General features: G+C 49.1%; 1 protein-coding gene across 16 annotated transcripts in view; it reads right to left on the reverse strand.

Annotated features, from left to right (window-relative positions):
- Positions 1 to 16,794, reverse strand: part of SUN1 (Sad1 and UNC84 domain containing 1) — a 46,808-nt gene extending 30,014 nt beyond the window's left edge. For 12 of the 16 annotated variants that reach the window (XM_070363167.1, XM_070363166.1, XM_070363164.1 and 9 more), the window contains exons 1-3: positions 16,702 to 16,794; positions 7,339 to 7,475; positions 3,097 to 3,193 (exon numbers count right to left, since the gene is read on the reverse strand). In XM_070363167.1, the coding sequence (XP_070219268.1) occupies positions 3,097 to 3,173 (77 nt within the window). In that variant the 5' untranslated portion in view covers positions 3,174 to 3,193; positions 7,339 to 7,475; positions 16,702 to 16,794. Of the gene's footprint in view, positions 1 to 3,096; positions 3,194 to 5,532; positions 5,748 to 6,699; positions 6,932 to 7,338; positions 7,476 to 13,992; positions 16,104 to 16,701 lie in introns of those variants that run through there. The other 4 variants (XM_070363154.1, XM_070363161.1, XM_070363156.1 and 1 more) reach the window with 4 other exon arrangements.
- Between the last annotated feature and the right edge of the window lie 7,845 nt (positions 16,795 to 24,639).

A 24,639-nucleotide genomic window follows, 5' to 3' on the forward strand; every position in this document is an offset into this window, starting at 1 on the left:
GAATAATCAAACAGGAGGAGAGGAAAAGCCAGTAAGGAGCCACCAGCGCCACTTTGCTTCTAACTCACCGTTAGGTCCAGAGACGAACGGTACAAAGAAAACCCACTTCCATGTAATTACCTTAAACCAAAGCACAGGTCTTTCTGCGCTGTCAGCAAGCTTCCCAGATCCGGAAACAGGAGTGGAGAACCTGCTCAGTGCCCCGTGGGGGCGGGGGCCCTACAGACAGTCCAGCCACTGTGCAGGACAGTGAGGACTCCACACCTCCAGGAGGTGAGCTCACACCCCGGCAGGAAGGAGGAAGGTGAGGGAGAGGCCACAGCTGCCACCGGGAGCAAAGCCGGGGAAAAGTCAATCGCAGCACAAGGCACAGGGTGGGGCTGCATGAACTTGGGCCCGGGTGCAAACAAAGGCCTCCTGGAAGCTAGAGGGGGACCTGCTCCCCGGAGACCCTGGGCAGGCCCAGTGGTTAATCTGCAGGAGATGGAGACTCTGGGGACACCTGGGGGCATGTCCAGAAGGCAGCAGAACAGGCCCAGTCAAGACAGCAGACCCCAGGACCAAGGGTGTGGACATCCGGGAGCATCTGAGTAAAGTAAATGGACTTTACATTTCTGCAATTTACTTTATATTATAAAAATATTTCCAGAGGCGCCCCTGGTGGCTCAGTGGTAAAGAATTTGCCTGCCAATGCAGGAAACACGTTTGGATCCCTGATCCGAAAGATCCCATGTGCCACGGAGCAACTAAGCCCCTGCACCAAACTACTGAGCCTGTGCTCTAGAGCCTGGGAGTCACAACCAGCTGCAACTCCTAAAGCCGTATGCCTTAGAGCCCGTGTTTCACAAGAGAAGCCAGCACAGTGAGAAACTTGCACATCACGACTACAGAGCAGCCCCACCCTCCACAGCTAGAGAAAAGCCCGTGCAGCCACAGAGACCCAGCACAGCCAGGAATAAAGAAATACAATCACAAAAAAATTTTCAGAATCAAGCTCAGCGTAAACTTAGATCTGACACTGTGCTTAGTCGCTCAGTCGTGTCCAACTCTTTGCGACCCCATGGACTGATGCCCACCAGGTTCCTCTGTCCATGGGATTTCCCAGGCAAGAATACTGGATGGAGTAGGTTGCCATTTCCTTCTCCAGGGGATCTTCCCAAACCAGGGATTGAACCCAGGACTCACGCAATGCAGGCAAATTTTTTACCATTTGAGCCACCAGGGAAGCCCACTGGTGAGCTTTAGGTCTGACACTGAAAAATGTTAAACCAACAGAAAATCAGTACAAATAGCTTCAAGTTGCTGTATCTATCTGAGGCATCACCTATAACTTAAGGAAAAGGTTCTTAACTTTAGAGGCTGGAGTGGAGGCTACACTAACCCACACTGAATAGAGAGGATGCTAAGCTCAACGTAATCTTAATACAAAATACAGTTATTACTTTTCTTCCAAAATTACTTTACATAATTTTCTTAAATGAAAACTGTGATTATTTCAAGTCAGAATTCACCATGTAGATGTGGACCTACACCCTCCACCAACTCCCTCTTCCGAGATGTGGGCCTTGATCCCCAGGGCACTGGGGTTTCCATCTGGGCTGGCTGAGGGCCAGATGGTGCCTGCCGCCCATAGAGCTCTTGAGCCTGAGTCTCACACACCCTCCCATGAACGGGTCCTCTCTCAGGCGCTCCTCCTGTGCCGTCCCAGGCTGCGAAGTCACCCTTGCCCCTCCCTCGTCCCCTTCCTCCCGTCAACCACAAGGCCTCCAGTGTCCCTCCCAAACCTCACCCCCTGCCCAGCACTGCCCGAGCCCTGCCCCCATGAAGTCTCAGCTGAATGTCTGCCAGGCTCTGCAGAGCACCGTCCCCATTCTCAAGACCCGCACAAACCTGGTCCCACCCCTCCGGGTGGAAACCCTTTGCTGATACCCGCCCCACCAAGAGCCCCACCTCCCAACACACCTCAGCTCACCTGCCTTTCCCACTCCAGTCCTCACCCAGCCCATGGCCCTGCTACAGTGCCCTGACTGAAACAGAGTGCTGCTCTCCCGCGGGGGAGCTCCAGGGAAAGGGATGCTTAAAAACGGACCATGAAAACAGATAAAAGACTATAAAAACAAAATTAAATGAGTTATAAAAATTAAAAATAAATTACCAAGAATTATTTTTATGCTCCACAAATACAGAATAAGGAAGAGCTTTACTTGAGTTGGCCCACTCATTTCGTTCTATTTACTATGGACTTTCCATAAAAACAGTGCGTTACTATGGAAAAGCATGACACGATCTAAACTTGTGACTAGAAACTCAAGTCATTAACTACCAGGCTTGACTAATGCTGCTACGAAGTATGCTTCTTAAAGTATCTTCCAATTTTAAGTTTCGATCACATTTTTAATTCTTAGAAGACAAGCCATGGTGAAACTGACAGCATCCTCCTTGTGTGCTCTGAGCACCTTGCCGGGATACAAAGGGTTTTCTGTCTGCTAATCAAATCCTCACCAACCTAGGAACATCTGCCCTTTGTCACTGGCCCATAACTTTACCATATTTAAGTTTCATCTCAACCGTCCTTTCTACCTGGTAAACTAGAAAAGCAAAGAGCAAGTCAACACCTCTTAAGACTCAGACTTCCAGTCGCAGCACGAAATCACAATACAAATAAAACCAGGAGACTCAGCACTACATCTGCCAGAAGCCGTGCTCCAGAAACCGAGGCTTCACCAAGACTCTGTTCAGGGTGCCTCCTCTCAAAGGCAAATCACTTTCCAGGTTACTTCTGTTAACTTTAAACTGCTCAGCCATCAACATAAATCACAAACCCCAACATAACCACACAGATGTGCTCTTGAGACCACAGCCACCTGGGTGGAGGCTAAAACAGTCATTTGCAGTGACGAATCACTGAGTCATCAGAAACGTTTGGTTTTCAAAAAAACCCTCATAGTTTCCATGTCAGTTTAGCAGTTTTGTAAAACCAGAGCATAACATAAAGTTCACAGACATTTTCACTTTCAATACAAAGCAGCTGGGTCCAAGTATGTAAGAGCCACAACAGCCCCACGGCATTCAAGACCACGCACACGTGCAGCTCACCTGAGTGCATACGTGTAGCCAGTGTTCTCAGGCACACACTGGGGAGGAGTGTACATGTGGAGCCGAGAAAAGTCCATGTTCACGGTCTCAAAGCATACTGCAGAGAGTGGGAAAAGCAACACAGGCTGTTAAAGGCTGGGACACACAGAGGAGCCCTGTAGCAACGGACTAAAGCGCTGCCACCAGCACTTTGATCAAACAGGCCAGTGAGAAGTGAAAGCAGGATTGGTTTTTTCCTTTTAAGCAAAGGAGACAAGTTTTCTCATGGCTCCAAGTCCAGGGTGTAGTTCGTTGTCAGACTGAGTTCCCTAAAATGATAAATCTACAAAAGCAAAGGGGGAAACCCTAGACCGACTGACTGAAAATGAAGAGAATAGAGAGAGTAGCTCAGAACCCTCTTCAGAGCATATTTTTAAAATTCGTGAAGGTGTCAAAACATTCTCACGCCTTGGGAATAAATTTTTGTTGTTATTAAGTAGAACAGCACTGACTCTTGCTCCATGGTCAAGATCACCCCCACGCATTCCTCGAAAGTGAAGTTTTTAATTATACAAGTGCCTCAGAATCAGAAGACTGCAGGCTGAATAAGAGAGAAGCTACAAGCTCTGGTTACCCTTTTATTTTTCCGCAAAGAAAAACAAAGATTATTTTTAAATTAAAAAGTTTTGAACATATTGTTTTCAAGGCTGTCATCTAGATTTCTTTGAAATGACTCAAATTTTCCTCTGTCTAAAAATACACACTTCAAAAAAAAAACAAAAAACACTACCACACCCTCACAGGAGTAACATGAATCTTAATCTGCTGCTCAAAAACCAAGGGAAATAAACCTGGACAAAAAAACAATCACGCATAAACAACTGATTTCTATAAACTAAGCCAAAAGTACTTAAATTCACCCCATATTCTTTTAAACAATCCCGGTAGACTTTTAAAAACTACGTTCCCATAGAAACAAACACCACTGTTTACATGTTAAGACTGTCACCGTGACTACTAACTTCGACACTGCCCCGCTGCTACTGGGGACCTGGCTCACCCGCCCAGGCAGCACACGTGCCAGACAAGGACAATTCACTCTATTAATAGACACCTGGAGCTCCCGCTGCAAAGAGCAGTAACTGACGCTGAGCTCACATATGTGTTCAGTACCTGCCCGGGCCTCCCTGCGTCCCACCGGCAGCGGAGCTCAGGTTCGGTGCGGGTTCCGCAGGCGGGGCCACACCCAGCGGAGGGTAACAATGGCTCTGCCGGAGATCTGCAAGCAGCAGCTTACCCGGCAACAAGAGGAGCACCAGCAGGGCAGCTGCTCCCAGCCCCAGCTTCCCTCCCCAAGCGGCCTTTCACGTCGCTGTCTACCACCCCCTCAGTACCACCCCATGTTAAAGCTGTTCTCGCTGCTGCTTTTGTTTTAATGACAGTTTTATTTCATCATTTCCAATCCTGTACCTTTATAAAAATTATTTTATTTATTTATGGCTGTGCTGGTCTTCGCTGCTGCAAGGCTTTCCTCCAGTTGCAGTGAGCAGGGGCTACTCTCGCTGCAGTTGGCACAGGCTTCTCACCGCAGCGGCTTCTCTCGCTGTGCGTGGAGCAGGGTCTCGGGCGCCCAGGCCCAGAGCTGAGGCGCGTGGGCATGGTTGCTCCTCGGTGCCGGGATAAGGGCTTGGACCTGTGTTTCCTGCTTTGGCAGGTGGAGTCTCCACCACAGAGCCACCAAGGAAGCCCTGCTGCAGCTGATTTTGACCAACGTCTCTACAACTCGTATTCAACGCATCCTAGAGGACTGAGTATTTGGATCCGTTCACACAAAGTCGTATGCAAAGTTATGAACGACCAAGTGGCAGGTGGCCGAAAGCCAAGCGGCACTGAAGTATCATGACGATGACATGCAGACATCAGAGCGCCCGGCTGAGACCAGGGCTGGACTCTGACGGGTCTGGGCTTTGACCTGAGCTCTGCCACGAGCTGACTGGCCGCCTGCAACGGCTCCTCATATTCAGGAAGCTGCGAGAGCGGCGGCAGTGCTCCAGGCAAGGCCACTGAAGGGCTGCAAGGAGGGCCAGCCCGTGACTCAGCACAGAAGAGCCTGGGGAGGAGGCCACTCGGAGAACTGATAGCCTTTTTACTTTATGCTATTTGCAATTTATCTATAATACTTTCTAATTTCATTTAATTGAAGTATACTTGATTTACAAGATTTCAGGTATATAGCAAAGTAATTCAGTTATACATACGTACAAACATATATATACTTAAAACACATACACACAAAGTATTTTTCATCCTTTTCCACGATAGGTTATTACACGATATTGAATACAGTCCCCTTTGCTATACAATAGGTCCCTGGTGTCTGCCTAGTACAGCCTTTTTATTTTAAAAAAGTTACATCAACACGTTCTCACATTTTCACCTATCTAAAAGAGAGCTTACTTTCTAATGATAACAGTGTTTCCAAAGCTGCCAGAGGCAAGGACCAGCTGCAAGCTCACCACTCAGCCTGGTTCTTCCGATCGCTGAGACAGAGGAAGCTGAGTGATGCCACCCTTGTCAGCCTTAACAGAGGTCTTCTGCCACAGCTCAGAAAGAAAGGGGACTTCTTGTCTCTGAAATAAAACTCTATCCAAGAACCAAGTGCAGCTACTGGCCATCAGACGAGTTTCCTACCACGAGCAGGATAGGGTTACAGCAGAGTGACCGAGCAAACGTCCTACGGGCGAGAGCACAGACACAGGCTGGGTGCCAGGCCCGGGGAAGGCTTCTGGCTAAACGTTTCATGAGGGGAGCTTCAGACGTAATGGAACGCGGAGGGTAACACCGTGAGAGCGCTGGTGTGGACACCCACAGCTCTAGGGAGACCAGCCGTGGCCTGGAGGAGAGGCAGGCGGGGGACGGAGGAGAGAGGTCTTGGCCCGAGCCGGTCGGACCTCACGGCCACAAGGGTGGAAGGAACGGGAACCTGTGGTCAGGGCTCTTACTTTTCCCTACTCATTCCGACTTCACTCCTGTAGGCACACAGACTTTGTGTTTAGTACACACACGTAACATCATCTGCAGAACCCAGCCCTGACTAATCAGACCTGCGGCCCAGGGAAATGCCGCCCTGGCTTGACTGCCTCCAGCGCCCAGAAAACCCCTCTCCACGCAGATCCTTCCAAAGCGACAGGTGGGTACAGAGGCCGCACCAAGCTCGACTCAGAAACGCGCTGCAAGGGGTGAGGCGTGCTCCCCTGAGCTCAGTGCGGACGCGTCACGGGGCACAGAGGCTGCTGCTCCTCTGCACACCCAGCTTCTCCTCTGCCACCCCTGCTGCCTCACTCTGCCTCCCTGGACACATCATGATGTGGGTTCACAACACGCTAAAATTAATCTCTAGTTCTTTTCATAAAACACGAACATTAGATAAAATTACAGAATAAAGTAAAGCGAAAGAGAATTAAACGATACATGTAAGGCGATGCCTGACACATGGCAAATACTCAACAAGTAAGCTTTAATTATTTTGTGGAATACAGTTACAAAGTCTGTTTTGTTTTTTAAAGAAGGATTTTTCCCTTTGTCTTCTGAGTTAACAATCCCCGAGATGGAAGAGTCACTCACCCCGGCCTCAGTGAAAGAGAAAGCCCGATGGCAGCTCAGATGGCCACACGGGAGCCAGCAGGCAGGAAGGCCAGCCCAGCCTCAGCTCAGCAGGACCCCCAGCAGCGGTCTCCCTGCTGCAAGGCTTGGCGTGTCCCCAGAGCCGCTCAAGGCTCCTCTTACACCATCGCTACTTCAAGCCTGAGTGTAACCTTAGAGTCTTCCCACTTGCAGCAGGGCCTGAAGGTGGCCTCAGCCTGTGACTTGAGGGAGATCAGATTTGCATTTATAATCTGAGCAGTACAGAAAGAGCAAGTGAAATAATGAATTGAAAATGTTTTCATCAGCATCAGAAAATGCTGAAAAGAATTCCAAGTCAACATTTTGCAAATGTGTGTGTTCATGAGGAACAGGCTGCACTGTCCCCACTTCTGTAGTCTCTCAGGCCACACCCTTCTCCCAAAGCTGTCACCACCGGGCTGACCTCTGCACGGCCACGTGTCCTCTGAGCCCCAACTGTGGACACGGGGGGCGCACAGTGGAGCCGGCTCACGCCAGGGCACCTGCAGGCCCAGCAGGCTAGCGTGGGGGGAGGGAGGGGGTGCTCCCTTGAGCTGCCGTCTGAGTGGAGGCGGCGGGGGAGGGGGGTGCAGCGCTCACCTCGGCAGACGCAGCCCGGAATGGAGAAGGGAGCTCAGGTGTCGCCCTCTGCTCCTGTCCCAACGGCCACACACGTAGGCCAGCCCGCACGGGCAAAAGGAGGTCCTCTGTCTAGACTGCAGACACTGGTCTCAAACCTAGGAAATCAAACAAGCGTCTTTACCAACATGTAGATCCTAGCGGGGCTTTCAAGTATGAGTTAAGATGCCTCATCGGTGACACTTGGCTTCCCCTGTAATGCTCTCCCCTGGCCCAGGGCACACTGCAATATTTACACCATATGGGAGACATGAAATACAAAGTTCAGTTTTTGTTCTTGAATGTTTTGGTCAAAAGTGAATTTTAGTTCTACCAGGACATATAATTTGAATCTCTACTATTTAGAATATTTGTACTCATCTAATAACAATTTAGAAAACATGCCCGAAAAATATTAAAAATTACAAGTCACATGGTTGAAAATAGATTGAAGCAAATGGCAATACCAAAGAAAGAAAATAAAACTGTTAATAGCCCTGAAATAAATTAGCACAAAATATTTTCTTAAGAAATGCTATCAGTTCTAAAATAAAACTAGAAAAAAAATCAAACTGTGAAACTGGTCGGAGCATTTCTTCTCATTATTACAAACTGCAAGCACCATCATCTAGTAGATACTTTTTACTAAACCATGCCTAAGACCATCAGAATGTGCTCCAAAGGCACTGTGTTTATCAAGGTTTCTAAGAACTGATGGGGTTGCTGACCAAGTGGGCTCAGCCCAGAAGTGAGCCCGACGGACACAGGCTGACATGGCTTCCCTGCACAAATCCTCAGGAACAACACAGCTGCCCTGTCAGCCCCCACCGGAGTCCCCTGTGAGCACCGCACCTCGACCTCAGGAAGCGTGGCCGTCCAAGGGGACGCCGGACGCGCTGGACTGCACCCTCCCCTCTTTGGGCGCAGGCCGTGTCCGAGGCCCTGAGCTGAGCTGAGGCGGAGGCTGCACTGCCCGCCCTGGCCCTCGCACCCGCACACGAGGCCCAGCCTCACTCCCACCAACCCTTCACCACCCAGGGCTTGGCTGTCAGCGTGCACCTGGGCAATCCGGTGCTTCTTTATCACATGCCTTGTACAGAAGAATTTTAAAACTAAAATTCAGAGGTACCCTTTAAAAATTAGTACTATAGTGATTTTAAAAAAATCAGTACTGTATCTTATTGGTGATTTTGGCCTCACCGCAGGGCATGTGGGATCTTGGTTCCCTGACCAGGGACTGAACTTGCGCCCCCTGCAGTGGGCTTAACCACTGACTGCCTGGGAAGCCCTGAGTACTCTGCTGCTAAGTCGCTTCAGTCGTGTCCGACCCTGTGCGACCCCACAGACGGCAGCCCACCAGGCTCCCCCATCTCTGGGATTCTCCAAGCAAGAACACTGGAGTGGGTTGCCATTTCCTTCTCCAATGCATGAAAGTGAAAAGTGAAAGGGAAGTTGCTCAGTCATGTCCGACTCTTCGAGACCCCAAGGACTGCAGCCCACCAGGCTCCTCCGTCCATGGGATTCTCCAGGCAAGAGTACTAGAGTGGGGTGCCATTGCCTTCTTCCCAAGAGTACTCTACTTGAACATAATCACTTTGCTCAGATTTAATCCTGTTAAAACTCCTAACACAGAGACTAAAAATATTAGTTATATTTCCCTACAGATTAGAAATAAACATAAACTGGCTTAGACATTATTGTTTTCCAAATATCATGTTCAATGTAATTACTTCCACAACATAATAAACAGGAATTGGCATTACCTACCTGTTTTCATTTTAAGGAGGCAAAACACTGCTAGTTTATGGAAAACTATGGTTTATACTAGAATACTTAAAAAATGATCTCGTTATTTAAAACAGCGAATCAGAAACAAATGAGTATAACCTAAAAATATGTGAAAGACCTTCACAGAACATTGTTTTTTTTATATATATACTTGAATGTATTTTTAAAACTTCAAGAAAAATACTACACTAAATTTAATTGTAAATTACAGAGAATGAGACTACCCTGCCTGGGCCTGCTCACGTTTCCTTTTAAAAGAATAGGTGATAATACACGTATAACTGAGTCACTTTGCTGTACACCTGAAACACAACACTGTTAATCAACTAAATTCCAGTACAAAATAAAAAGGTTTTAAAAAATAAATAAGGAGTAGGTTTTGGTCTTATAACTTAAACAATTAACCCAGTAACTATTATTTTCAAAAAGAAAAAGAAGGCTGGTCTCCATCTGTGAAGCGGTGTGAGGCGGCCAGACCTGGGGTTCTCGCTCAGCAGTGGGAGCCTGGCCCCCGCCCTGCAGCAGGCCTCGGCCCGTCACCACCCCACCTGCCCAGCGCCATCTGGCTGGAGGGTGGGAGCACCCAACAGGAGTCGGGTATTACCAGCAGCAACTCTGTACTGACAGCTTCCAGCCAAGATCTGAGGTTTCTTTTTTCAGAAATGATGAAATAGGAAAAGAGGCAGGCTAGATAGCTTTGTTTACATAATAGCGGAGTTTTCGGGGAAATGACTCCTCCTATGTGAAGATGCATTATCACCTGCTTCCATCTCCCAGTGATATGCACTCGATGGTTTTAATAAAGCCTGTGCTTCCTCTCACAGGGAGATCTGCCTCAGTGTTTCAGCAAAGGCAGCTCACTTTCTGCCCGTTACTGTAAAGGGTTTTTCTTCTTAGAAGACAGAAAACATGACCCCACAGTTCTCAGACCCAGACTGCACTGACTTTCCTTCCAGTGGTGCGGTCAGAAGAGATGTGCCCGGCACCTCCCCCGGAAAGAGTTCCGTGACAGCGAGTGACGGAGGGCCTTCCGGGACAACGCCGGGTGGTGATCCGGGGCCCCCACACCCCATGGGGCTCCTCGGGACACCAGAGGCCACTCTGGCAGGCGAAAGCCCTCTGTCTCATCCTGCAGGCGGCTTGTCTCTTTCTCCCCGTTGCACAGGAGTTAGGTGGCATGCCTGGGCTGGCCCCGTCTGTTGCTGAACAGACGTGTGTGATCGGCCCAGGCTCAGCCCTCCCCTGGAAGGCCTTCCTAACCCAGAGCCCGGGACAGGCTGTCATGGGTTCTGCTGCCCACGCAGATCTGACCTCCGCACTTTCCGCCATTTTTAACTCATCTAGTCCATCTGTTGCTTCTTTGTATACCTGAGGGAGGCATCTGATTCTACTTCTGCACGTCACCCACTGAATTCAAGGGGAGCAACCACCGCCCCCCTGGAACAGCGGTACCCTCCCTTGGGCCAGTCCTCCGCCCCCCGACCATCTCTCGCTGGCTTCCTGGGAGCGAGCACCCCTAATTTCCCCCTAAGCAGTCTTGCCTTCTCAAGCCAGAAAACTGCCAGAATGGTCCCAAAAGAGATTCAACCATCTCCTCCCTTCAGACCCCATGGCTTCCAGCACCTACAAACGAGACCCCTGTCCAGGGCTCCATCTCCCACCACCCACATCACAGCTTCACTGAGAGCCTGGTCCCAGGTAGCCCTCTCCCTCTGCTCCGTTTAGGTACAGCTCCAGTGCCCTTCTCTTGTCTGGGATGCCCTCCTGATCCTGATTCCCACTCCCTTGGTCTCCTGCCACCCCAACTGCTCCCGGCTAACTTCTATGCACCCTCAGGCTATAGCGGAAAGACCACCTCCAGGAAGCATCCAAATTATGTGCCAATTTTAGAGCTCCCTGGTGTTTAACCACATAGGAGAAATATGCTGTTGATTAATGAGTCTTTTTCTCCAACTAGACCGTGAACTCTCTGAGGGTAGGAGCTAACCCTGACTCGTAGAACCAAGGAATATCACACAGGTGCCTAGAGACACGGGAGAAGTCGTTGCTACCACACTGCTTTGCCTTTAACCTGAAAACACTCCTTGTTCCCCTCATCCCTCTCTCGGCTCCCCCCTACCCCGTGTTGGATGAACTCCTAAAGAGCAGTGCGGCTCCACACATCTGGTCCCCACACTCCTTCTCCTCATTAACCTGAAGCACTTCGTGTGTTTCCTCATTTAATCAGAACTGTGGCGTCTGCTGCTTCATTTCCAACTATAACTGGGAACAGCCAGAAACAATAATCACAGGATTTTACTGCTACTATAAAGGTAAACACTCGATCCACACCATTTCGAGATCACCCTTTTTAATGCTCTGTCCTCCTGCATGTGAAGTACCGGGCTAAAAGTGAGCGTTCACCAGTACTAAAAGGGTTTGTAGCATAAACAGCAAGTAAAGAAACCTTTAAATAGATGTTTTTCATATTTTAGATAAGGCTCCCATCTTCCAATAATATTAAAGATCAAACAAAGAAAATAGAATGACTAAGAGCAAAGCAACTGGGAAAAGCACTCTTTTGTTTTGAAGCCGTGTGCGCCCTGGGGAACCCCTCACGCCACCGGGGAGCCACTGATCTGCGCTTAATTACTCTCACACGACTCAAGTCTCGCCCCTGCAGCTTTACTCTGCACAAATATCTAAAACCATCTGTCACATGGTTCTTAGTCCCTAAACTAAAATTCAGTCAATAACGGTTCATGGAGTGCCCCTCTGCCAGTAAATGAAAAGCAAAGCACTCAACTAACAAGCAGGACTACAGATACAATTCCAACTGCAAAACTGACCGATGAATCACACAGGCCACTTAACAGAGCAGTAAATTACAGCACTGATTATAACAAACAGCAGGTTATAAACAGCACCACTGTGGTCTATACTTTGTCCATCCTAAATTTATTTTGGCCCAAAGGAAGTAAAGTTTCAAATGGAGCCAGTCTAGTCTCTTCTATCTGGACATCGAGTGGGCTAAGCTGTCCAAAATAGCAACGAGTTCCAAACTTAGGAAAAAAGGGAGGAAGCAAACACAGGTGTTTTCAGTCAAGAAGATAATACTGCGGCCCTCCTGCAGGAACCGCAGAGCACAACTACTCTCTGAAATATTCACAGGAACATCACATGTGCTCGACTGGAATTACTGTTTCGTTCCCACTGCCCTGCAAACCCCAATGTGGGTGCTCAAATTTCGGGTGTGTTCAGGACCTCTTAGCTTGAGTCAACAGTGGGCCCCATGAAACACCCTGCAGTTGTCCGGGTTCTCACCTCCCCTTGAAATACAGAGGTACGGACAGGTGTTGCAGTGCTGAAGCTGGCTTCATCCTGTCACTACTGCTACCAAAAGTGCCTGGCATTTACTGAACAGGAGGAAAAACAATAGCAAGAAACTTGGAAACTAGAAAACAGATGGATGAATGAAAACTCATGCAGGCCAGAAACAGCGAAACCATAAGCTTCAATGAGGAACACTGAGAAATAGCCCAGTTTTCATCATGGAACCCTAAAAGTCTGAAGATGGTGACACCTGTAAACACTTGGAAGTAAGGACGTAGAGCGGAATCAAAATACAGGACGAACCAAACAATGAAAGTCCGCTTAAGAAGCAATTAGGCAAAACCACGTGATCATCTCAACTGGAGCAGGAAAAGCATCTGTCAAAATCCAACAGTTCTTCGTGACAAAAACATTGAACAAACTAGGAAAAGAGAACTTCCTCTATCTGACAAAGGGATTTGGCAATGGCACCCCACTCCAGTACTCTTGCCTGGAAAATCCCATGGATGGAGGAGCCTGGTGGGCTGCAGTCCATGGGGTCGCTAAGAGTTGGACACGACTAAGCGACTTCACTTTCACTTTTCACTTCCACACATTGGAGAAGGAAATGGCAACCCACTCCAGTGTTCTTGCCTGGAGAATCTCAGGGACGGGGGAGCCTGGTGGGCTGCCGTCTATGGGGTCACGACAGAGTCGGACACGACTGAAGCGACTTAGCAACAGCAGCACAGCTAACACCACACTCTACGGTGAAAGGCTGAAAACTTCCCCCTAAAATCAGAAACAAAACAAGGACACCATTTTTCCACTGCTATTCAAGATTGTACTGGATCTAGCCAGAGCAATTAGGCAAGAAAAAGAATAGATGGCATCCAAATTAGAAAGCAAAAGTAAAACTGCCTCTATTCACAGGTGGCATTATAAAAAATTTTAAAGAATTCACAAGTCTATTAAAACTAGTAAACTGAGCGAAGTTAAAGTTGCACAATACAAGATCAAGACACAAAAATAAGTTATATTTCTATTTACTAGAAATATACAATATTAACAATCTAAAAATGAATAAACAATGAATAAAAATGAACAAATAATCTAAAAATGAAATTAAGAAAACAACTGCTCTTAAAGTAGCAACAAAAAGAGTAACAAATTTAGTCAGAGGTTGTGAGTTTGTTCCTCACCTGGAGCACCAAAAAAAAACCAAACAACAAAACAGTAACAAACTTAGTTGAGTAAGTTTAAAAAAGTATAAGACCGGCACACTGAAAATGATAAAACACTGCTGAAAGAAATGAAAGACACAAATGAACAGAAAGAGAGCCCCACTCAGGCGCCAGAAGACAATGGTGTTAGCCAAACAATACTCGCCTGAGCAAGAACAGACTCAATGTGCTCTCAAAATCGCAAAGGCTTTTTTTGTAAATGGTAAAGCTTATATTTAAATTCATATGAATTGCAATGAATCCCAAACAGCCAAAAGCAATGCTGAAAAAGAACAAATTTGGAGGACTCACGTTTTCCAATTCCAAAACTTACCTCAAAGCGTGTGTTCCCGTCACGACGACAGAACGTAAACTAACAGGACGGAAGTAACAGCCCAGAGACAAAGCCCACATTTATGTCAACTGATGTGCCACGAGGCTGCCAGCTAGTCAACAGAGAAAGGGCAGTCTCTTCAACAGGTGGTGTTGGGACATCTGGACATCTACAAGCAAAGCTGGACCCTTACCTCACCCCATATACAAAAACTGACTCAGAATGCATTAAAGGCCTACATTTCAGAGCTAAAACTAGAAACGCTTAGATTAAAAACATAGAGATTTGCCTCCATGACCTTGGATTTGTCAAGTCTCTTAGATAAGACACCAAAAGCATGAGCAACAAAAGAGAAAATAAATGTGGCTTCATCAAAATTAAAATTTTTGTGCATCAAAGGACACCATCAACAGAGTGAAGAGACAACCCAAAGAATGCAAGAAAGTATACACAAATCATGTATCTGAAAGGGTCTAGCATTCAGGAGATGTAAAGAACTCTTACAACTCAAAAAGGCAAATAAGCCAACTACAAAATGGACAAAGGACTAGAATGGACACTTCCCGAAAGAAGACATATAAATGGCCAACAAATACATAAAAAGATGATCATCATCAGTTACTATGGAAATGCAAATCAAAATCAAACTGACACACCACCTCACAAGTACTAGGATGGCCATAATAAAACAATGCAAAATGGAAAAAAAGTGTTGCAGAGGATGTAGAGAAATTGGAACCCTTGCACAATGTTGGTGGGAATGTAAAATGGTGCAGCTACTGTGGAAAATAGTTTGGTGGTTCCTCTACAAATTAAATACAGTTACCATGTGACCCAGCAATTCCACTCCCAGTTACTGATATACACCCCAAAAATGAAAACAGGTGCTCAAACAAAAATTTGTAGACAAATGTTCATACCAACATTATTCATAATGGACAAAAAGTGGAAACAACTCAAATGCCCACTAACAGATGAACGGATAAGCAAATTGATATATTTGTACAATGGAATATTATTCAGTTGCAAAGAGGAATCCAAGTTCTGACGCACTCTACAACGTGGATAAACCTCAGAAACATTCTGCTAAGTGAAAGAAGTCAACACACAAGGTCGCATACTGTAATAATCCATTTGTATTAAAAAAAAAAAGTCCAGAGCAGACACATTCACAGAAACAGAAAAAAAACCTTAGCTGCTGCCAGAGGCCACCTAATGGGTACCGGGCTTCCATCTGGGATGATAAAAAAGGTCTACAACTAGACAGGGGTGATGGCTGCACAACACTGCGAACCAACAACGCGAGGTGTTGTACAGGTTAAAGCGGAAATTTTATGACGTGTATTTTTTACAACTTAAAAAAAAAAAAAAGCAGTTAGCTACTCGGCATGGATCGCCTTCCTGCCTCCCCCCAGAAAAGACTGGAGCATAAAACCAAGGGCTCGCTAGACCAGCAAGTAAAGGGCAGTCGAGTTCTAGAATGCCTTCCTGAAACGGGGGATAAGAGAGCATTTCCTCTCTAATTTGTAAAGCCCACAGCCATGGTCTTCCACTCTTAAAATGAGGCAGGAGATTGGGAAGCCCTTCTCTGGACCCTAGAAAGTCCAATCAAAGGGCCCAAGGGCAGCGACATTGGGTATGGCTCAAGGAAACCCAACCCGCCCTCTCAGCCAGCAGTGACAGGACCAGAGCAGGTGCACGGGGCTCCCCGAGGGCTGGGCAGGGTCCCACTCTCAGATGCCCTCATGTTGCAGGACAGGAGGACGCAAGCAAGCCAACACTTAGGCCATGGACGGAGAATGAGACGCCAGGGCATTCAGAAACACGACACAAAATTTTAGAGGAAAAAACAGTTAACGACCAAACCTCCGGGAAATGTAAAATCTGATGACCAAAACAAAACGCTCAACAAATGAGTCAGGACATTAACGAAATCTAGAAAGTCAAACAAGACATCGGTGGAAAATAGGAGATAAAGATGACCAATCAAGAGGTCCAATGCCCCAACACAGTAGCATTTCCAAACAAACACACAGGGGGAAAAAAAGAAAAGAAAAAAAAGAGGGAAGAAAACTATCAAAGCAAATAAATCGAGCAAATTAAATTCTCCAGAACTTCCCAGTCACCCCGCGTTTTAGACTTAAAGGAACTCTGAAGGGTCCGAAGAAAAGGACGAAAACACAGCAGGAGCGCTCACGTTTCGGAGCCGCGAGGGCGGGGCGAGGGGACGCGCCGGGCACGGAGGACCCGGCGCGGCGCCGGGCACCAGGCCCGGCCCGCCCGACGTCGGCCCCCGCCTGCAGCGGCGGGCACGCGCGACCCCGGGCCGGAGCGGCGAGCCGGGCGTGCGAGCCGGAGGCGGGCGGGGGGCGGGGGGCGGCGGGCCGCGGAGCGGGCGCCGAGCGGGCGCGGGGCGCTGAAGAGGCGCCGGGTGAGGCGCGGGGCGCCCGGGGCGGCAGAGGGGACGCGGCCAGAGGGGGAGCGGCCTGGGGGCGGCCCCGAAGAGGGTCCGGCGGCGCCGCGCACGGCCCGCGCGCGGGGACCGCCGCCTGAGGAGGGGGCGCGGGGTCCGCGGGGCTGACGGGAGGCCGCGGCCGTTGGCGACCCCGCCGGGGCCCGCGGCCGCCCCTGCCCCCGCCGCCCGGAGGGGCGCCTGGGCCCCGGCCCCACCGCGCCGGCCCTCCCGCCCCGAGCCCCGCCACAGCTCACCTGACTCGCGCCGCGCTCGCCGTCGCCGCCGCCGCCGCTGCCTGAGGCCTTGTCTGCACCGCCCAGGCCCGGGAGACCGTGCCCCTGCCAGCCAATCGCTCGCCGCGCCGGGGAGAAACGCAGAAGCCCACCAATCGCGGGCGCGCCTCTGGAAGCTCCTCGGCCAATGCAGAGGCGGCCTCCCTAGGGGCCCACCCAATCGACACCGGAGGCCGAGCCGCGGGCGGGGAGGTGGGCGGGCCCCCAGGGCGGCGCGCGCGGGGACGGGGCGGGGCGAGAGGGCTCCGAGGTGGCGCGCAGGGTCTTCGTGCCGAGCGGGACCTCGGGCGCGGGAGTCGCCCGTGTGGGCTCCGAGCAGCCGGGCCGCCCTCCCTGCGACCCGCACCCCCGCGCCGCGTGGCTGTCTCCGCGCCCCCAGCCCCGACACCCCGTACCCATGCGGCCTCCGAGCTCCGCCCGCGTCCCTAGGCGTCGCAGGTGCGCTCCTCCGAGGCGGGCGGTGGCGGAACCGGGCTCTCAGGCCGCTGCCCCTGGGCCTGCGGAGCACACGTGCGCCTTCCTAGCCTGCAGGCTTCTCCACCCACGGATAACAACAGGCCACTCTCCGGTGGAGTTTTTCGGTGTTTGAACCCGACCTTTTATTATCTCTTTGCGTTTCAGAACCGATTTGCCAGGTAGATAAAGAAGCTGTTACTATCCTACTTTACAAAAGAGGAAACGCGGCTCCAGCAGGTTAGCGGGTGAGGGTGAGAAGACTTTGCCAAATTGTCCTCTCACGAAAAGACTTCCAGCGCGGCAAAGAAAAAACCAGTTGCGAGGGCTATTTAATGAGAACGTATTTATTACAGTGATAGCAGTGGACTAATGCAGTGTTCGCTGGCCGTCCGTGTGGGGTTTACTAACAGAAAAGATGGCCTTTTGCTTCTCTTGTTTTACTAACTCAGCACAGGGGCTGTGACTTTAGGTGAGGTCGCAGGAAGTCACATCCCCGGTATAAATTTTCCAGATGCCTTTTTATAAGCAGGTTAGGTGGTCAGTAGGAGCAGTGCTGAGAGAGGAGAGAAGGTTGTGTTTTTTGTGTTTTGTTTTGAGTGTCGCCTGGGAGGGCCGAGCGGGAGTGGGGTGTAAAGCAGGGGGAGGAGTGGATTGAGGAGAATAAGTATCTGGATTAAGTCTAGGCCTGCCAGTTGTCCACAGTAGCTACCAGCCACATGTAATTACTATCACTGGAGATGTGGCTAGTTGAAATTGAGGTGAGCTGTGCATTGTATAAAACACACAGAATTTTGAAGACTGAAGTATGAAAAAGAAGGTAAAATATCTCATTTAAAAATATTGCTGATTTGTCAAGTTGTGATATTTTGGATTTTGCTGTTTAGTCGCTTAGTCGAGTCTGACTCTTTGTGACCCCACAGACTGTAGGCTACCAGGCTCCTCTGTCCATGAGATTCTCCAGGCAAGAGCACTGGAGTGGATTGCTATTTCCTTCTCCAGGGAATCTTCCTGACACAGGGATCAAACCCTTGTCTCCAGCTTGGCAGGTGGATTCTTTACCACTGAGCCACCAGGGAAACCCAATATTCTGGATATGTTGGTTAAATAAAACATCTGTTGTTCAGTCACTCGGTCATGTCCAACTCTTTGGGACCCCAGGGACTGTAGCACACCAGGCTTCCCTGTCCTTCATTATCTCCTGGAGTTTTCTCAAACTCATGTCCATTGAGTCAATGATACTATCCAACCATCTCATTCTCTGTCATAATATCAAATTAATTCCATCTGTTGCTCTTGAGTTTTCAGCGCAGCTTCTAGAAGATGCGAGGTTTCACAGGTGGCACGCGTGGTGTCCCTGGCGGATACCGGTGCAGGCAGCGGGGCACTACTGGATAAGGATTCCACGTGGAAGGCAGGCCACAGTGTCCGTCTTTTTCCTCCCGATAATTACAAAACCACCGAGGCCAATTTACAAGAAGAAAAAATATTTCACCAGCAACAACAGACAGGGAAGGATGCAAACCCACATGCCATAAGGCCAAAGGAGGGGAAGAGGTGCTGGTGGGGCTCTGTGGAACCCCCAGTACCTAATGAAAGGGAGCTCGCAAAATCCTGAGGGTCCTGACAGGTAAGCCACCACCTGCCAGGTCAGAGGGAGAGAGTAGAAGGCCCTGCTTGCCATCCTGGGCCCCGCCCCTACCGCCCTCAGCCTCATGTGCTCACCAGGCAGACCTCCAGGCTGGGGAGTGGGGAGCACAGCATAGGGGTGGGGGACAGGAAAATGTTCCCAGCTGAAAACAACAGAAACACTCCACAGTGAAAGAGAAAACAGGCGGCCCCTGAGGGCAAAAGCAGCGCTGACAGCCCCCACCTCAGGCCCCAGCGATGGGGGAACGCAGGACTCCGCTCCTTTCTCCTCCACCTGGTGGGGGTGGGCTGTGGAACCAGGGACAGATCCCTGGTGGAAGGAGGTCGAAACCGGGGACAGAGCCCCTGGTATCAACTCAGGCACACGCCTGGAGGTCTTCCCTGGAGGGACTGTGTCCCCCCGGCGGCTTCTCTAGTTTGTGTTTTGGCTGGTGGCTATCAGCCTGTGGGTGTGAGGGAGTCCACCTTGCACCGCAGCTGCCCTGCGCCCTTCAGCGCAGCTGCAGAGACCTGTAGAGCACCCAGCCCTGCTTCTCGGAGCCGAGGCCCACGCTGGCGCTGTCGGGGGCCGTGGGAGTCCTCCGCTCTCGCTGTGCTGGCCTTGTCCCCCCGCTTTCCGCTTTCCTCTGCAGGCCTCTTCCTCCAAGAAGTCTTCCCCACTCACCCCACCCACCTGTGTCTCCAGTGTGTCCACCTAAACAGCTTCTGGGGTGCTTCCTCCCAGTCTCCCTTCTCCTTGGGATTGCATTAATTTAACATGTTTTCTGGATGCCTACTGTGTGTCCCATACTTAGTAGGGGCTGGGATCCACCACTGAAAATCAAATTTGCTGCCCACCTGACCCCTATATTCCAGGGGGAAGAGCCATGTGTAACACTTGTGTTTGAGCATGTGTCTTATGCTCACAGAGCAAGAATTCACAATTCAGAAAAGCAGAGGAACCAGAGATCAAATTGCCAACATCCACTAGATTATCAAAAAAGCAAGAGAGTTCCAGAAAAACAACTATTTCTGCTTTATTGATTATGCCAAAGCCTTTGACTGTGTGGATCATAACAAAATGTGGAAAATTCTTCAATAGACGGGAATACCAGACTACCTTACCTGCCTCCTGAGAAATCTGTCTGCAGGTCAGGACACAACAGTTAGAACTGGACATGGAGCAACAGACGGGTTCCAAATCGGGAAAGGAGTACGTCAAGGCTGTGTATTGTCACCCTGCTTATTTAACTTATATGCAGAGTACATCATGTGAAATGCCGGGCTGGATGAAGCACAAGCTGGAATCAAGATTGCCGCGAGAAATATCAATAACCTCAGATATGCAGATGACACCACCCTTATGGCAGAAAGTGAAGAAGAACTAAAGAGCCTCTTGATGAAAGAGGAGAGTGAAAAAGTTGGCTTAAAGCTCAACATTCAGAAAACTAAGATCATGGCATCTGGTCCCATCACTTCATGGCAAATAGATGAGGAATCAGTGGAAACAGTGTCAGACTTTATTTTTTGGGGCTCCAAAATCATTGAAGATAGTAACTGTAGCCATGACATTAAAAGACGCTTGCTCCTTGGAAGAAAAGCTATGACCAACCTAGACAGCATATTAAAAAGCAGAGACATTACTTTGCCTACAAAGGTCCATCTAGTCCTGGAAAAGCTATGGTTTTTCCAGTGGTCATATATGGATGTGAGAGTTGGACTGTGAAGAAAGCTGAGCACCAAAGAATTGATGCTTTTGAACTGTGGTGTTGGAGAAGACTCTTGAGAGTCCCTTGGACTCCAAGGAGATCCAACCAGTCCATCCTAAAGGAAATCGGTTCTGAATATTGACTGGAAGGACTGATGCTGAAGCTGAAACTCAATACTTTGGCCACCTGATGCGAAGAAGTGACTCCTTTGATGCTGCAAAAGATTGAAGGAAGGAGGAGAAGGGGATGACAGAGGATGAGATGGTTGAGTGGCATCACTGACTCAATGGACATGAGCTTGAGCAAGCTCCAGGAGTTGGTGATGGACAGGGAGGCCTGGCGTGCTGCAGTCCATGGGGTCGCAGATTTGGACACGACTGAGTGACTGAACTGAACTGAAAAAAGCAAAACGGGTGGAAACACTGGTTTCTAGATGGGGAGCGGGGATGCTTCAGTCAGTGTGAGAGGATCACAGTGAGGGAAGCTGACCTGGAACCTTTATTCATTTTGATTTTTGGCCGTGTTGGGTCTTCGTTTCTCTGAGGGCTTCTCATTGTGGTGGCTCCCCTTGCTGCAGAGTGCAGGCTCTGAGGAGCATGGACTTCAGGGGTTGCAGCGTCTGGCTCCAGAGCAGAGGCTCCGTGGTTGTGGCGCTTGGGCTCAGTTGCTTGGGGGAGCTTCCTGGATCAGGGGTTGAACTCGTGTCTCCTGCATTCTTTAGCACTAAGCCACCAGGGAAGGTCCTGATGTCTTATAGTCAGATTAAGGGAGGGAAGAAACAGCTCCAAAAACAAAGCCAGTTCAGAAAACAGTGCTCACAGTGTCATATCTGTGCAGAGACCAGGGTGTGAAAGGTGCTCAGGAAATGATACACTGTAACTGAAAAAGGCAGCTTCTCTGATTTCATGTGTGTGTAGACACACAGGGCACAGAAAACTGTTGCCAGTGATTCTATCCAAGTAGGGGCATCGTAGATTGTTTTCCTTTTCTTGCTTGAGTTTACCTGTATTTTGCACAAAATACTGGGAAATTTTTAGAAATTTTAAAACTTTCTAAATGTTAACATTTCTAAATGTTAAACCATGGAAAAAGTACAGACTTGTACTTTTCCAGTTGAGCTCTTCCAAATCCTGAAAGGTGATGCTGTGAAAGTGCTGCACTCAGTATGCCAGCAAATTTGGAAAACTCAGCAGTGGCCATGGGACTGGAAAAGGTCAGTTTTCATTCCAATCCCAAAGAAAGGCAATGCCAAAGAATGCTCAAACTACCGCACAATTGCACTCATCTCACACGCTAGTAAAGTAATGCTCAAAATTCTCCAAGCCAGGCTTCAGCAATATGTGAACCGTGAACTTCCAGATGTTCAAGCTGGTTTTAGAAAAGGCAGAGGAACCAGAGATCAAATTGCCAACATCCGCTGGATCATGGAAAAAGCAAGAGAGTTCCAGAAGAACATCTATTTCTGCTTTATGGACTGTGTCAAAGCCTTTGACTGTGTGCATCACAATAAACTATGGAAAATTCTGAAAGAGATGGGAATACCAGACCACCTGATCTGCCTCTTGAGAAATCTGTATGCAGGTCAGGAAGCAAGTTAGAACTGGACATGGAACAACAGACTGGTTCCAAATAGGAAAAGGAGTTCGTCAAGGCTGTATATTGTCACCCTGTTTATTTAACTTACATGCAGAGTGCATCATGAGAAACTGGACTGGAAGAAACACAAGCTGGAATCAAGATTGCCGGGAGAAATATCAATAACCTCAGATATGCAGATGACACCACCCTTATGGCAGAAAGTGAAGAGGAACTAAAAAGCCTCTTGATGAAAGTGAAAGTGGAGAGTGGAAAAGTTGGCTTAAAGCTCAACATTCAGAAAACGAAGATCATGGCATCTGGTCCCATCACTTCATGGGAAATAGATGGGGAAACAGTGGAAACAGTGTCAGACTTTTATTTTTTGGGGCTCCAAGATCACTGCAGATGGTGACTGCAGCCATGAAATTAAAGATGCTTACTCCTTGGAAGGAAAGTTATGACCAACCTAGATAGCATATTCAAAAGCGGAGACATTACTTTGCCAACAAAGGTCCGTCTAGTCAAGGCTATGGTTTTTCCTGTGGTCATGTATGGATGTGAGAGTTGGACTGTGAAGAAGGCTGAGCGCCAAAAGAATTGATGTTTTTGAACTGTGGTGTTGGAGAAGACTCTTTGAGAGTCCCTTGGACTGCAAGGAGATCCAACCAGTCCATTCTGAAGATCAGCCCTGGGATTTCTTTGGAAGGAATGATGCTAAAGCTGAAACTCCAGTACTTTGGCCACCTCATGCAGAGAGTTGACTCATTCGAAAAGACTCTGATGCTGGGAGGGATTGGGGGCAGGAGGAGTAGGGGACGACAGAGGATGAGATGGTTGGATGGCATCGCTGACTCGATGGATGTGAGTCTGGGTGAACTCCGAGAGTTGGTGATGGACAGGGAGGCCTGGTGTGCTGCGATTCATGGGGTTGCAAAGATCTGATCTGATCTGATCTGTACTGTAGGATAATGACTCCATCCTAAATTAACAACTATGAATATCTTTCTATCCTTCCTCATTGAAATTTTATTTTTAAAGAAAAAATTTTAAAAGAAATAAAACTAGATTCCAGATGAGTGACAACCCAAATGAGAAGGAGCACTAAGACATTGAAAGAAGAGACTGAAGGAAGCTGTTTTCCCAGGGTGGGGCAGCGTTTCTCAAACCTCCAAAGCACAGACCTTATGGCGAAACATTGATGGGTCTGACTCCATCAAAGTGAAAGACGTCTGTTCAGCAAAAGATACCGCGAACAAGTCAGCGGACAGATAACAGGTCAGAAGATATCTGCTGTCTTTAAAACAGACCAGGAGTTGTGACTGATTAGAATATTCAAGAACCTCCTGCAACTCAGCAAAGGAAAGAGAAAGGCAAGAGGAAAATGGCAGAGAGTGGGAACAGGCAATCCACAGAGACAGGAACGTCAACGCATGACAGGGACACGAAGAGCTGCTGCGGCCCATTAGTAGCCAGCGAAATGCAAATGCAGGCAACTCCACACCACGCTACCCTCACCACACTGGCAGCAGTCAGACTGGACAGCAGCAAGCACGTGTGGGCCTGTGGAGGGTCCCTGGAGCAGTCAGGGTCCCAGAGACAGGAAGGAGGAGGTTGGGCACCGGGGACTGACGGAGGGGTGGGGTTAGTATTTAATGGAGACAGGGTCTCTGGGAAGGCGAGAAAGTTCTGGAGACAGACGGTGGTGATGGTTTGCACAACAGTGTGAATATTCTAGACACCTCTGAACTGGACACAGAGAAGCGGTTGAGATGGCAAATGTTACGTGAACTTTAGTATAATTTTGTGGCATCTGGAAAGCTACTTCCCATGGAAGAAATCCTCCCATTGATTATAGAATTCACCTGCTTGGGGGCTTCAACCTGTCCCGAGGGGGAAGGGCAGCTTGAAAATAGGGCCCCGGGAAGCCGAGGGGCAAGAATGTAGGCCACTCCAAGTGTGGGCACAGGCATCAGGTGTCCAGGCATCCAGGCTTGGGTGACCAGGCATGAAGGTCCTGGGAGATTTCAGCTTCCCGGGGGTCTCTCCTGCGCCCTCTGCAGCCCCCAGCCCCCTTTCTACCCCTGTACCTGGCCTCGAAACCACTAGCCTGCCCTCTTTTTCTAAAATTTCGTCATTTCAAAAATGTATAAATGGTATCCTACGGTGAGTTGTTGGCTTTTTAAGCCCAGCAAAATTCCCTGGAGATTCACCCCCGTTCATGTGTTTATCAGTATCTGTATCCTTTTTAATGTAGAAGAGGCTGCAAACGCAGCAGGGCTAATTGATGGGCGAAAACGTGAGTCCTGTCCTGGTAAGCAGGAGGCCTTCCCTCCACCTGTCCTTCCCTAACAACATTTCTCTGGACTCGACTCTGCGGACGCCCTTCTTTCTTGCGGCAGGAAAACACACAGACGAACATACACCGCACGCTGAGCAGCAGCGCTGTTCTGAAGCCATGACACCCCGACTCCAGCCTCACTCGCGTGATGCCGCCGCCCCTGTAGCACCAGGGTCAGGACTTGTGGAGGGC

This window comes from Bos mutus, chromosome 25 (genome assembly GCF_027580195.1).
Source record: "Bos mutus isolate GX-2022 chromosome 25, NWIPB_WYAK_1.1, whole genome shotgun sequence".
Lineage (NCBI taxonomy): Eukaryota > Metazoa > Chordata > Mammalia > Artiodactyla > Bovidae > Bos > Bos mutus.